The sequence below is a fragment of the Vanessa tameamea genome, chromosome 13 (assembly GCF_037043105.1).
Source record: "Vanessa tameamea isolate UH-Manoa-2023 chromosome 13, ilVanTame1 primary haplotype, whole genome shotgun sequence".
In the NCBI taxonomy this organism is placed as follows: Eukaryota; Metazoa; Arthropoda; class Insecta; order Lepidoptera; family Nymphalidae; genus Vanessa; species Vanessa tameamea.
The window spans coordinates 5,128,857-5,144,304 of record NC_087321.1 but is presented as its reverse complement, the minus strand read 5'-3'; the positions used below and the strand labels follow the sequence as shown (position 1 = coordinate 5,144,304).

At 30.9% G+C, this 15,448-nt stretch overlaps 2 protein-coding genes across 2 annotated transcripts; both read left to right on the top strand.

Moving 5' to 3' along the window:
* Positions 1-149: 149 nt before the first annotated feature.
* On the top strand, positions 150-2,151 carry LOC113398007 (transmembrane protein 19). Its single transcript, XM_026636565.2, has 5 exons — positions 150-515; positions 593-841; positions 956-1,105; positions 1,210-1,530; positions 1,851-2,151. The coding sequence occupies exons 1-5, from the start codon at positions 347-349 to the stop codon at positions 1,997-1,999; spliced, it is 1,038 nt and encodes a 345-aa protein (XP_026492350.1). The 5' UTR covers positions 150-346; the 3' UTR covers positions 2,000-2,151.
* Positions 2,152-2,656: 505 nt separating this feature from the next.
* On the top strand, positions 2,657-10,431 carry LOC113398004 (sialin). The gene is made up of 11 exons (XM_026636560.2): positions 2,657-2,938; positions 3,373-3,572; positions 3,982-4,062; positions 4,252-4,495; positions 4,966-5,180; positions 6,294-6,455; positions 7,046-7,178; positions 7,739-7,852; positions 8,362-8,492; positions 9,018-9,116; positions 10,046-10,431. Exons 1-11 carry the CDS (start codon positions 2,845-2,847, stop codon positions 10,118-10,120), a joined length of 1,548 nt encoding a protein of 515 aa, XP_026492345.2. The 5' UTR covers positions 2,657-2,844; the 3' UTR covers positions 10,121-10,431.
* Positions 10,432-15,448: the final 5,017 nt, after the last annotated feature.

Genomic DNA, 15,448 nt, shown 5'->3' with positions numbered 1-15,448 from the left:
CTGTTGTCAACTTGTCAATGTTTAATAATTGTCAAATAATTTAAAACTTATTCATAAATTTTTAGTGTTTTTAATTATTTTATTTATTTTATTTCACAAGTTGAACTATACATTAAATTAAATATGCACTAGGATCTTTATTTTAAGTAATTAAAAAAGAATTAAATAATTTTGATGTTTGCATTTATGATTTCGAAATATTTATAGTTACGGCCTTACCGTGTCATCGGTCATGATACAAAATAACTGTGATGTCTAGCATAAGCATTGCAACAGCGGCTTTGGTTCACGTATTACAAATTAACTGATACTATTTATTTTTGGAAAACAAGTGCAAGTTGACAAAATGTCTGACAAAACTGAAGAAAAATCAGTCATGAAAGAGAAGATGGTTTTAAAAAATAATCATATTTTAACCGTTCTTTTTATCACCCTTGCTATACCATTATCAATGTCAATGTGGATTATAAATCTACTTTATTCAAAATTAATATTAAATACACAGGGACTTGATGGCAAGTTTTATTTAAGTAATAATATTTTTGGAAATAATTTGAATGGTTTTAATTTGTACAATTCACTTTTATTTCAGAACCCATAGTCATATCACCAGCAAGATGGTTAGCTTCTTGCTTAATACCTATTCCTATAGCAGTGTCAGGTTACAGAAAGAAAAGTTTGAATATGAGTGGAGCTCTTTTGGGATTAGTAGTAGCATTTGTATTGATTTTGGCCAATTATTGTTTTTTGGCAGACTTGCTAATATTTTTCTTATCATCATCAAAGGTAACACATTTTAGACCTCACATAAAACGAAAGTTTGAAGAAGATTTTAAAGAAGGTAGTAATGAGTTTGTTTAGTAACATTATTAAATGTTATATTATGTATTCCATACTCTCCACCACATGGAGAGTATGGAATACATTTAACATTGTGTTTATTTTTCTCTCTTAGGTGGTCAAAGAAATTGGATACAAGTACTATGCAATGGTGGCATGGCTACCCAACTTGGACTTCTTTATTTATTAGATGTTGGTGCATCTGAAAGACCAATTGATTTTGTAAATGACTACAGGGCTTCTTGGCTCAGTATTGGTGTACTTGGTAAATTTTAGATTTAACGTTTACCTCCATACCTATATAAAAATTAAATGATATCTACAAATAAACAATAAATTTAAAAAATATATTATATTTTTATATTCCAGGCGCATTCGCCTGTTGCAATGGTGATACTTGGGCTTCAGAATTGGGAACAGTTTTAAGTATATCTGATCCAGTTTTAATTACAACATGGAAGAAAGTGCCTAAAGGCACTAATGGAGGAGTAACTCTCATTGGAACAATCATTAGTACTGTAGGAGGGCTTGTGATTGGGTTATCTCACTATTTAACTATGTTGTACTTCACAGACAGAGATTTATTGATGTATGCACCTCCTCAATGGCCAATTATTCTATATGGAGGCTTGGCAGGTTTTCTTGGAAGCTTAATAGATTCTATTCTGGGTGCAACTCTACAATATTCTGGTAAATAATATTTTCTTATGACAATACAAACTATTCTTAATATTTTGACAAAATATTTTCTTTAAATTAATATGTTAATTGAATAAAACATTATGAAAACATTTAATGTTAAAAAAATTAGAACAGGTACAAAATTAATAGCAGCCCATAGCTACTTAGGATACTTCAATTATATTTATTAAAATCCTTGTTATTCAACTTATGTAACTAACATAATTGTTACTTTTTGGTCATGCCATTGTTGAGCAAGTGCCAAAAGCTGACTTAAATGTAACTTACAATTTATCAATGTATTTTAATAATTACATTTATAATTACAGGTATAGATAATGATGGAAAAATTGTTTCACACTCAAGTTTAACAGTGAAACATATAAGTGGAAGAAACATACTGGACAATCACAGTGTAAATTTATTGTCAACAATAATAATAGGTTTATTGATGCCAACTATAGTTAAAAACTTATAGTTTTTATCAGCTGTAAACTTTATTTTTACTTAATTGAAATGTTGATAATTTTGTAAATGTGACTTTCAAAGTTATTGAAATTCTTTTATCTTTATCTCAACTTGTTTAAAAAATCCAAGTACTTATAATATAATAAATAATATATATATATATACTATATAAAACATTTTTATTTTTATCAATCATGTTTAACCTAAAACAAAAAAGAAATATTTTGTTTAAAAATACCATGTAATCATATTAAATTAAACAGTTCTTTTTTATAATACTATGTTACAGTTGCATAAAGTGTAATATTTTATAATAAATCAAGGTTAATTAATAAGATAATAGATATCAAATGGTTAAAAGGGCAAATCGATGTTGGTTAATTCTTATTGATAATACACATTACGTATTAAAATTATTAGATATATAATATACTGTTGTAATACAGATTAATACGTACCGAGAAGATATGACCTGTATTATTTTTTTAATCGAGGTCCAATTATTTTATTAATAATGTTCAATAAAACAAGAAGTCCTAATTTTTCATATTTTATTATATATTAAATTATTAACGAGGATTTCTAAACTTAAGTGTAAATTTGACAGCATACACGAATTTGACATGACATTGACATTGATATTTGCAATTAACGTACTGTTGTGAATTATTTGACATTTGGAAATTTATGTTTTCTTTGTTTATGTACATTATACATATTCCGCTAAAATCCCATTTATGAGTCACCCGTATGATCTTTTACTGAATAGTAAATAAGTAAGTTTAAATATATAGAGTTAGTTTATAAACGATTAGTGATATTATTGATTTAAAATCGAGGAATGGTGATTTAATCATGCCATCACCAGTCGAAGAGAGTTCAATGATAAATGCTGATATAGAAAATGATGTCACGAGTAGCCACAGGAATCTGGTTGAAACAGAAGCAGGTAAATAAACTATAATCAGAAGCTTTTTAGCTCCTAGATTATCATACACCATTTCTTTAGAGCATAACATTTCTTTAGAGCACAATATTTCATTATTATATGCATAATTGTTATTCAAGACACTAAGAATGACATACTTTTAATAATTGAAGAGGTTATTGTTGAAAACACGTAACTATTGTTTACTTATAATGCACACTTTATTTCATGAGTTTGCTGAGCAATTAAATTTCCTTCTGAAACCAAAAAATATTATTTTTATAGAAATTCTATTCATATGTATGTAGAATTTAAGATAAGAATGGTACCATAGCCTAATGAATGTATAAATGGCATGGTCATGGTTCAAAGCATTCTCTTTACATTTTATATTAAAAATTTAAGCTTTAATCATTCACATAATCATAATTAATATTTATATTTTTTTTATACAGTTGAAGAAACAACAGGATGGATAAAAAGTCGAACAGTTTTGGGTATAATGGGTTTTCTCGGCTTTGCCAATGTATATGCGATGCGGGTTAACCTGTCCGTTGCCATAGTAGCAATGGTCAACTCGACTACTCCTTTACCATCCAATGACTCATTGGATGTTTGTCCACCATCTCCACCCAGTAATAGCTCTATTCCACCTGTAAGTTTTTTTTATATATATGAATAAAATATTAAATTCAGCAATTATGCATCTCTTTACTTTTTTATATGAAGGTTTTTTTGAAGAGATTGCTTCCTTTAAGCAATAAGACTGCCTTTGCGCAAAGCATTAATTTTATCACTGTAACTTTTTATTTTTTATTTTACTCTTTTGTTCTACAATTTTTTCAATATCCTAAGATCTTATTACTATTGTATAAGACCAGCAGACCTGGCAACACATTGTTGTGACTATGTTATATGTTGCATTATTTCATATAAACACATTCAATATAATAGTACAGATTTCATGTCATAATATATAACAGTTTTTGTATGATGCATGTTTATAAAAAAATAATCTATTCATGGATATAGATAGATTGCTAGCCTAAAGTTGTAACTTTCAGAGACCCGGTGACTTTAATTGGACAGCTGAACAACAAAGCATTATATTAGGATCTTTCTTTTATGGATATGTTTTAACCCAGGTAAATATAGACTGAAAGAATTAGTTTTTTATTGTTCAGATACAGGAAAAAGGTTTCAGTCAGATAAAAAAGTAAATGTTATCTTACTAAAAGAAAAAAAAAACCTTGAAATCATCTTCCTATCTGTTAGTAATATAGGTCAAGGATAAATAACATTCTTAAATAATTTTTTGTGTATTTACATCATAGATACCTGGAGGAAGAATAGCTGAATTATTTGGCGGCAAACTAGTATATGGAGTTGGAGTATTGTTAACAGCAATTTTTACAATATTAAGCCCAATAGCGGCTTTTGTTGATTTTAAGTTTTTCATTGTTGTACGGGTGCTAGAGGGATTAGGAGAAGGTGTAACATATCCAGCTATGCATGCAATGTTGGCAAGATGGATCCCACCCACGGAGAGATCTAAATTTGCTGCATATGTGTATGCTGGTAAGTAAACAATTACTGTTATTCAATTTATTATTCAATGAAATTATAAAATACAGTCATTGCAATTATTATAATTTTTGATAAGCACAGTTGATATTGATATTTATTGTTGAAGTATGTATATTATTATGATATTATATTCATTATTAAATTATGGTAATTTGATATATTATTTTACATCATTTTTCTATATACATCTTCACTTCTATAAATGATTGAAGAAAACTGTATGGATATAATATTAATAATTAACATTTATTCAGAGTTTCTATGAGCAAATTTAGTAAAGAAGTTATCGGCTAATAATTTTATCACAAAAATAACATTCGTTCTAAATAAGAATTATCAAAATTTACCAATACAACAAGTTTTAATAAAACAGCATTACAGTTGGTTATTTATTAACTAATTATAATATTTATTTTGATGACAGAATCATTTATAAAAACTATCTGGAACTTTGTTTTCAGGATCCAACATAGGCACTGTTATTTCGTTACCTATATCTGGGTGGTTATGCACTCTCGACTATGCTGGTGGATGGCCGCTTTGCTTCTACTTATTCGGTGGCCTTGGTGTGTTATGGTTTATTGTGTGGATGTTTTTAGTATACGACACTCCGCAGAAACATCCCAGAATATGCCCTAAGGAAATTGAATTTATAACACAGTCTATAGGAGCACAGGTAAATCTAATTTTCCAATATAAATTAGTATGTCTTGAATTTGTTTTTTTATCTATTTAAATTTAAGAAATAAATAATTTAGTGTGATTATGATGACAATATCCTCCTTACTGTGTCTTGGAAAGCGTAAATGCGTTGGTTTACTCAAATCGGTTAAGAGGACATAATTTTTATAAAAAAAAAAAATCGATAATGTGTACAATTTGTGAATATATATTAAATGGACAAAAATTATCGAAGCTAGGGTATTTGTTTACGACTCAGTGATGTAACTACGTCATAATAAGTTAATTTATTCGCTTCACCACAACGCACTGTTACGTAGGTAATATGATACAGAATTGTTTTGTATTATCATTAAAGTGGGACGGTATGATTCACTTTATTAATTCATAAACACTTGATGTCATTCGAGGATTAAAATTTAAATAGAAGTTTTAGGACGCATATGGAAGACAAATCTCTTTATTGATCATTTTTTATAATGTTATTGATTAAATATTACTTTAATCTGCTTTTTAGCCATTGTATCACTGGTATCACTATACCTTTGCTCAGTGCTCACTGGTGCGAGTGTGGTGCCATTTACATTTCACATGTTCCATTATGTTTTTTTTTATAATATAATGCAATAAGTAGACAAATAATCTAATTTATTTTTATAAATTTATTCAGTTCTATTAATACTTAAAATATTTTTTTAAAGTGTGATCTTACTAGTCCTATTTTAATGATTTTTAACCAAATAAACTACTAGGTTACCATATTTTTTTATAACCTGTGTTGGTGGACTAGCACATCAGCCACCTGAAGGTAAGTGTTCACCACTGCCCATAGACTGGCGTCGTAAATGTTATATATTATATTCGTATAAATCAATTGTGTGAACTTTTTTATACACTCGATTGACTATTATTAGTTAAGATAATAGTATAATTAAATAGTAGTATAATTTAATGAAAAATGCAACCAACGTTAAAATATAACTTAAAATAATTTATCATTTAAGAGAAAATATAATTTCTTTTTTACGTTTTGGTTTTGTATATATAAACTTTTTTCAATCGATCTTCATTTTCTTTATTTAAGATATCAAATTAATATGACTTGCAGGAAGAAGATCAGGGATTGTCAATACCGTGGTGTAAGTTCCTCACTTGTCTGCCGCTATGGGCCATTCTCATCGCGCAGTGCGGTCAGTCTTGGCTATTCTACACGCAACTCACAGAGCTACCCACTTATATGAACAATATTCTACACTTTGATATCGTTTCCGTAAGTGCCATATATTTTTTAATTGCACTATTATTATTAAAAGTAGAATATCAGTATGTGGTACTAAGTCACGCAACGGTCGGTTATTTTCTAAATATGCGACGGTTTTCGTTTCGAGCAATATTTGTGCAGAGAACCAATTGTAATATTACATATAATATATTTTAATCTCACTCACTCCTAGTAGAGCTTCTCTAAGTTAGCATCCGAAATACGCATGTCACGATATTTTCTCTTCAATCTTCAATTTACATCCGAATGTATAAATTCGGCTAAAAATGCACATATTTACATACACATACATATATAGACTATACAATCATCGATAGGTTATGCTTAATTTATTTAAAACCTATAAGTACTAATTTGGATTCGAAAATGACCATAATGTAGGACGAGTCTACATGATAAGATATAGAATAAAATTTTATACTTTATAAAAGTAGCAAAATCCGTATGAAGGCAAGTCGCATAGTATGCTGTATTTAAGATATGTCTTGTATTATAATAAAAAATGGTTATCATTATTGCAACTTAATGAACGAACATTATTATTTAATTAGTGTCATTCTATTTAATCTATACACCAGAATGCAAGGCTGTCTGCGTTGCCGTATCTGACCGCGTGGGTGGCGGGCATCTTGATCAGTATATTCGCGGACTGGCTCCTCGTCAAGGGATGGATCTCGAGGCTCAACAGCATGAAGCTCTGGAACACCGTTGGTAATGAGATTTGTTTTTTTTTTAATGATTGACTATTTTAACTATTCGGTTGTAGGGCTATGTGCAGGCCCAACTGGGTACCACCAACTATAGTCCACCTTAAAACGTATATGTACCCCGTAAGTGTGTTTGTGATATGTCGGTTGGTTTTATCCCGTGAGACTCCACGGGCGTAAGAGACGATTAAGTGTGCGTGCGAGTGACGGCGCAACCTTCGCGCGGACGGCCCCGCGCTCTTAGCAAACATTCAAAATAGTTAAATCGAATCGCGTGCGCGTCAGTTTCTTGCATATCGAGTATTTGTTACGTGCGTGGCACGTCGTCACTCACAAGACACACTACACTAAGTGATTTTCGGTGAGCGTATCCATCAATCGAGCACGTAAACGTCACATAAAAGATGTTTGTGTGTAACATCGTAAGGAAACCTGCAAATGTCTAATTTCAATTAAATTATTTCACGTACTAAACTACAGCACCACATTGGAGCAGCGTGGCTCCTTAACTTCTCATAGGTAGAAAAGCTGATCATAATGAATGACCGTAACGTGTGCCGGCAGCGTCGTTCGTGCCGGCGCTGGGCCTGCTGGGCATCGCGGGCGCGGGCTGCGACCGCGTGGCCGTCATGGTGCTGCTCAGCGTCACGTCGGCCTTCGGCGGCGCCACCTACGCCGGTTACTGTTTTATTACTATATACATACATACTTATATATAAGCAAAATGCATAAACCGTCTCATCGCTATAACGGTTTGTGACGTCATAATGCGAATGTGCTGATAATAATGTATCGGCTAAGAATGCAAATTAGCTGACCACCACAAAGGCGTTCGCCTCTAGATACGTAAGGGGTGCCCTGATTACATGTCTATAACAATAATGCTGACGCGAAAAAGCATGTTCAGTTTTATCTTTATAGTTTTACTTTACATGGTAAACGACCTTAAATTAGGAGTGTATCATATTATTAAAAACTAGTAATTTTGTCTAAATCTCTAATAAATAAAAACTTTTTATGTTTGATGTTTATCGCACAAGAGATATAACATCTTAGATCACATATCTAACAGTGGTAAATGGCATAATTTTGTTTCAGTACCTACGCTTGTCTATGACAAGAGTTACCGACCTCCTAAGATGAACACCGGTTTTGGACGGTAGTTAAAATGTTGTATTATTGTCCAGGTAACCAAATGAATCACATCGACCTGTCGCCGCAGTTCGCCGGCACGATGTACGGCATCACTAACGCCGCTAGTAACATCTGCGGGTTCATGGCGCCTTACGTCATCGGACTCATTATAAGCGATACGCAGGTTACAAATTTTCTAATACTTTGCCTTAACGATATTAAATGATACAGGAAAAATTGTGAAAATCCTAAAGAAAAAATAATCAGCCCGACTGCTGCGATGAATAATTCGCAGTTTTGATCCTTTAGCTATTGTCGTCTCCATTTTTTATACGAGATAAACACTTACTTTATGGACAAAATGATAATGCTTGAAAAATATAGGACTGACGGGTTAAAGAAAACTGATGGATTCGAAAAAAATTACTACAGATCTGAGAACTAACGAACATTACTTGGGATTTATACCGAAATTAAAATTAGGAACATTTCATTTAAATGGTTCTTTCGAAACAAGACATTGTACGCATACTAGGATTAAACATGTAATCTTAGTACATAACATAAGGTTATGGAATACATATTGTTATGTGTAGAGGTGTTGTGTGACCTTGAATGCACATAGATTGAAGATTGCTAGGAAACCTATTATTACAGTTGTCATATTTTTCAATGTAACAGAGACTTAATTATTTTTATTTTATTTTAGCAAACACTTGGACAATGGCGGGAAGTATTCTATTTAGCGGCTGCGATAGATCTCGGAGCCAATCTTTTCTATCTATTCTTCGCCAGCACGGAGGAACAAGTACATAATTATATTCTATTACGCATTTCTAACAACTATTAGTAGTAACTAAGATAATTAAACGTATTTAAACACAAGAATCATTATATGTATAGATCTTCTGAAGAGCCGAGATGGCCCAGTGGTTATAACGCATGCATCTTAACCGATGATTTCGGGTTCAAACCAAGGCAGGCACCACTGAATTTTCATGTGCTTAATTTGTGTTTATAATTCATCCCGTGCTCGGCGGTGAAGGAAAATATCGCGAGGAAACCTGCATGTGTCTAATTTCAACGAAATTCTGCCACATGTGTATTACGCCAACCCGCATTGGAGCAGCGTGGTGGAATATACTCCAAACCTTCTCCTCAAAGGGAGAGGAGGCCTTTAGCCCAACAGTGGGAAATTGACAGGCTGCTAATGCTAAAAAAAAAAATCTTCTGAAGGTGTCATTGAACTCCTCCTTAACAGTTTGATACATTTTGAGGACTTTTTGTGTGCTTGAGTTTGGTTTAGATTGTTGAAATGGCACTGTTAGGTGTATTATATAACAAAACCATCCCATATCAATCTCTGGGTGTCGCAAAAGTAATAATAATAATAAATATTGGACAACATCACATACATTACTCTGATCCCAATGTAAGTAGCTAAAGCACTTGTGTTATGGAAAGTTAGAAGTAGCGACGGTACCACAAACACCCAGACCCAAGACAACATAGAAAACTAATGAACTTTTTCTACATCGATTCGGCCGGGAATCGAACCCGTGACCTCGGAGTGGCGTACCCAGTACGTGGCATCGTAGTTATTACAAGAATGATGGCAGGAATCCACATGGAATTCAGCTCCCAAAGCATACTCGAGTACGCTGACATCAGGCAACCGGCCGTAAAAACTGTCAAGTCAGTTCCGAGCTAATCAATACAAATAACGACTCATTCCAGGACTGGTCTCGGGCGGACGACGACGACCTGACGGTGTCGGCGCCGGTGGAGAGCCTCATGTTCCCCGAGTCGTAGTACGGCGACACCGCGCTGTGACGTCACGGCCGCGCAGTCTGCTCGACGATACCGCTACACTTGAATACGTACACACAAGCCGGTGACCTTGTACCACAGAGTGGCTATTGGCAGATACTGGGATATCGAATTGGTCGCTCGGCGATGTTCTTGATTAAAAATTGAGTATAACTATAACAACTTATTAATTCAAAATGGTTTTCATATGTTTTTTATTATTTAAAATTTTCTCTTAAACCAACAGTCATTTGAGAAGTTAATCTTTTGGTAACTTTTTAATAGGTAGGCATATCCTATTCAATAAAAAAATTAAAAACGTATCAAATATATACTTTTGGAGTATTTTAATATGAAAGAGATATTTTGTTTACTGTGCTATGAAATAAATAGGATAAAAATATGTTTTTCATGTATATTTTTAAATGATTTAATTCTTAAAATAATTGTATTTATTAAATAGAGCAAAATTATACATTTTTTATAGAACTACAAAAATCTATGGACATTTAACATATTATTATAATTAAATCTCAGAACAAAATAATTATTTAATGAAATAATTTTTATGTACGATTTGTTTAATTTTGAATTATATCATAGTCAAGGACCTTCGGTTATATAAGTAGTAAGTACTAAGAATACTGACAAATTAATCACCATCCAATGATAGAAAATTTTAAATAGATATATGTATAATATTAAGGTGCTTTTCGATCACTGTTTCAGCCAAACTGTCAACGGTCAAAGATTTGGATTTTATACTACAATACAATGTTTTAAAAGTATTAATTATTAATTTAAAAAATAAAATCAATAACTTGTAAGTATGTCTCGCGTCAAACAAGCTTTGCTCTTTTATGTATTCTACCAAACAATCGCTCAACATTTTGTATTTTTTAATTTGGATTAATAGTGTGTAACAAATCAAGTAAGAATTTAACGCTAATACTTATATAATTATATATTTCATTTAAATATCGATAATATATAATAGTTTTTCCAGTGCATGCAATGTAAGAACTAATTTCGTATATATTTCGTGAAATTTTAAAAATCGAATTCGGTTATTCCTTTTTATTCATTTAAATGTAATAATTATTATAATGTTCTATCTGACATTTCACGATCGTGTTCTACGTTGACATTTGAGTTTGTTATTACAGAGTAGGCTTACTGGAATAATATCAATTTAAGTTAATATATTGGCGTGAGAACATTCATCGCGTAAATGTGAAATTTTACATCAATAAATAAACTATTATTAGTTGATTGTTGATAATATCGTAATAATTTGATCGCGTTTCTTTTGTTATGTTCATATTATAAACACTTATGTATACTAAATAAGTTATTGAACCCAGTTTCGGTCTTATTCGGTATTCATTTTATTTAGCATGAAATTCCTAAGTAATAATTAAGTTTAAAATCTTTAAAAAAATTAATACACTTTTGATTAATAGGATTCAACTATCAGTTTCTTAGACTAACGAACCAGTGTGACTTATTTTTCTTTACTATTTTTATTTTTCTTTATAATTATTATATAAGATGAAATTGAAACAATTTTTCATTATTTATAAATATAGTCTGTGATCACGGTTTTACAGCTGTTAGCGTAACTAAAGATAACATTATTTAATTCTAGCGCAATTTTTAAAATATTTATTTTATTACGAGAGCTGAATGACAGCATACTTTGTATTGCCAAAATCGTATTCATTTTGTGTTCATTTATCAAAACATATTTTGCCTGGTATACCCATTAACCGAATCGATGATTTTATTTAAAAAACAAAATAATAATATGAGATTTACTGTCTACAAGAAAAGACTATAAAAATGAGTGTCTGAAAATTTTAATATGTCGTAAAATTAAATATAGCTTTATTACCAAAATGAGTTAAACTCATATACGGCTGTAAATGTTGCTTGGGGGATGTGGATGTGGGCAGATGCTAAGTACCTTATGTGCTTCAGTTTGCCCCTAAGATCGTGTTTGAAAAATTTTATAATGATCAGTTGAGTAATTAAGGCAAAATCAATTTTGCATTTACAATATTAAAAAATAATTATTAATTATAATGACAGAAAGTGAAAAGTCCTTTTTAATTAAACATCCGCTAAACAACATTTGGAAAGGTCGTAATTGTTCTGCCTTAAAAAAAGTTAAAGAAATTCAATTATAATTCTTTTCTATCAGTATATCTTTAGTTAATTCCGTTGAGAGAAATTGAGTAATAATTTTTATCCCTTCGGTCCAAAGGACAATAAAATATGAATGCTATCATTCCATTAAATAAAATATTTATTAAATTATAGAGAAATTAATAAAAAGACAGTATTCATATACGATGACGTTTCATACATATATGATATATTTTTTTATAGTTGAATTGTTTTAGAGTTTTTGTTTTACAGCATTTGCATTTTTTTGTTGATTGTACGAATGTAATGTCGAACAATCATATGTGTGTACACGGAAATAATATAAATATTCATATGATAAAATACTGTTGTTTTACAGATGTTTTTTTTTCGAATCTCTTATTTCTGTGTAACGTATGCAGAACAGTCCTTTTGTATTAAGCTGCTGTGATTACATTTATTTAAATAAAATATATGTAAATAATATCGTAAAATTTGTATCTGTATAGCAAAATTAAGTTTATTCATAAGTAATGTATTTTTGTAGAATCCATTCAAATATAAATATTACACAATTATTGTAATTTTATTTTCACCTGCGCTGATTATAAATTCAGTTGCGACGCCAGTGGAGGTTAATAATGGCATGTTAGTTTTTTGTGGGTCCTAACATCTCGCCTCGCTTTGAGAAAATTATAGATCGCGTGTTTCAAATAAGGGTTTGAACGAATTTCGACCGCAATCTTTACACTACCGCCGCCGCGTCGACCGTGGCGCGAGGTAATTACAAAGTGTGAACGACCGCGATAATACTAATATTTGTTTTCAACCCTGAGTAAACGTTTTTTCTCGCATGAAACATTATAACGTAACGAGGTGTACCCTAAAATTACGTCAGGCTGTTATGTTTGAGTAATTCCGGCGAAATCTGCAGGTGCCACACCACACCGCACCAACTTAGATGGAATCGATAAATAGAAGCTAAAGTTCCATGAAATTATTTTTTTATTCACACTCAAAGTCAATAATTGCTTTAAAAATATTATAATAATTTTTAATACCTACTTGACTTAAAGTATATCTTAAGGTTATACGATGTAGTAAGTGAGGAAATAAAACTAATCTTTTTAGTCCGGTCTCAATAGCCAACAAACATAGTGTAAGCTTGTAATAACCCACAAGGCTGATAATTTGTACAGCTCTTAGGCATAATATTGCAAACGAAATACCAAAAATCATTACAGTCCAACATCTGATAAAAAAAATATCCAAGGCCAAAAGTATAAATATTTTTAGATTTTTCTCGTAAGTGTTGTACAAATAGGTGGACAAATACTTTAGCTCTTGCAATGTAAATTATCTACAGAATTATTCATACCTACACGTTATTTTCCTAAAACAATATTTCGTGAGATACCTTTATGACACTTCATTCATTCATAGACCGAAAAAAGCGTGTTAGTAGGAATTTATAATTACTTAGTTGTAAAAAAAAATGTGTAGCTTTCTTTCTTTTCTAGGTGTTGCTTCTAGTCAAAATAAATGCATTCTACACATATATTAGCCGGCCATGATAACTGAATAAATGTAAATAAGTGACATCAATGTTTTGTAGACGAACAGTTAAATAAAAAAATAATTTTAAGTTACTTAATGAATGCATATATCGCCGTAACAGTAAATACCGGTAGAGTATAATTTATCTCGCGATTGTCATTCAACATTCAATAAAGTATAATTGACCGAAAAATAATGCGTAGTATATTAAGGTTCACAATCTTTAAGACAGTTTACAAGTGCAGTTCATGAGATTTAGTAGTAGTAGATGCAGAGCAGGTAGGAATCCTAGACCTAAAACTTACAGATATCATATATTTTTTAGATGTTTGTGTAGTCTGACAATACAAAAATGAATACTGGTGCTAATTCCAACTTCCTTGTGATAAACTGTCCTTACTAGGGTGTACTGACTCTAGTCTTCTATCTATTGCTGGTAAATCTAATAATGTTAAAAGCTCTTTCATTAATGTCTACTTGAAAGTCACGCACCATAAACCAAATTTGTGATATTATTTCAGGATAAATTTTCAATAATTAATAAAGTTCTCTATCTTCTAGGCAACTACGTAATTCAACTTAATACTTATATTTGAGTTTTCGTCTGAGAGTAGGTAATCGTACAAAAGTTTATGATGATTATAAAAATATGGAATGTAATACGTGGATATGGAAAATAATAAAGGTTCATTGTTTGTGCAAGATAAATAATGACATAGTCATAAATGAGATAACATAAAAATTATATATTAGTTCTTAGATGTATTATTTTCTTAAATATAGATCTCATCGGTTAGGATTATTTTTTATTGGCGAATGTATTGTTTATCCATCTCTAGTTCAACATAACAATAACGTAAGAAATCAAGATAACGCCGTAATTTCATGTCGTATCGATTTTTTTTTTAAATATTTTGTCCTCAACGATTGATAATAATTTTATTAATTTAGATTAATATTCATTTGCAATGTAATATGATTAAAAAAGATGTAACGATATAATTACACGAATAACTTTTAGATTTAAGCAAGAAAAAGTTTGAATTCGTGAGTATTTTAACCTGTTTCTGAGATAAACGTTACTAACATTTATTAATTTGTATATACAGATAAGATATAACAAAGTATTTGCCGACAGATCAATAATAAACAATTTGTATACAAACGAAGCTATCACTGTTTCTTAACCAAACTATAACCGTTATTTTTTTGTGCAACAATATAATAGAACAATAGCTAAAGGACGCAACGGACGTGTAGATTGTAAGATGCTGTTAAATACAGTCATAAACAGCCCGATCGTTAAGCTTTGTTAGGAGCCTTTGGCGGCTCATAAACTTTTTCACAGCTAAAATTTCAACTTTAATTTTTGCAGTAAAATTTACGGGTTGAAAGCAAATCAACAAAAGGACAATTCGCCTCAAAATATTTGCCAACACGCGCTGATCCCCGCTATATACATTGTTAACGGAGAAATGCAAGGGTTCGTCAATAACAACCTTTGTTAAGTTTAACTTATTAGTGAGCATTTTTACGACGTCACATAAAGGTTTAAAAGTATTGAAATTAAAGTTTAAAACGTTTCGCATAAATAAAAAATTTATGTTAAGAAAATATTATGCAATA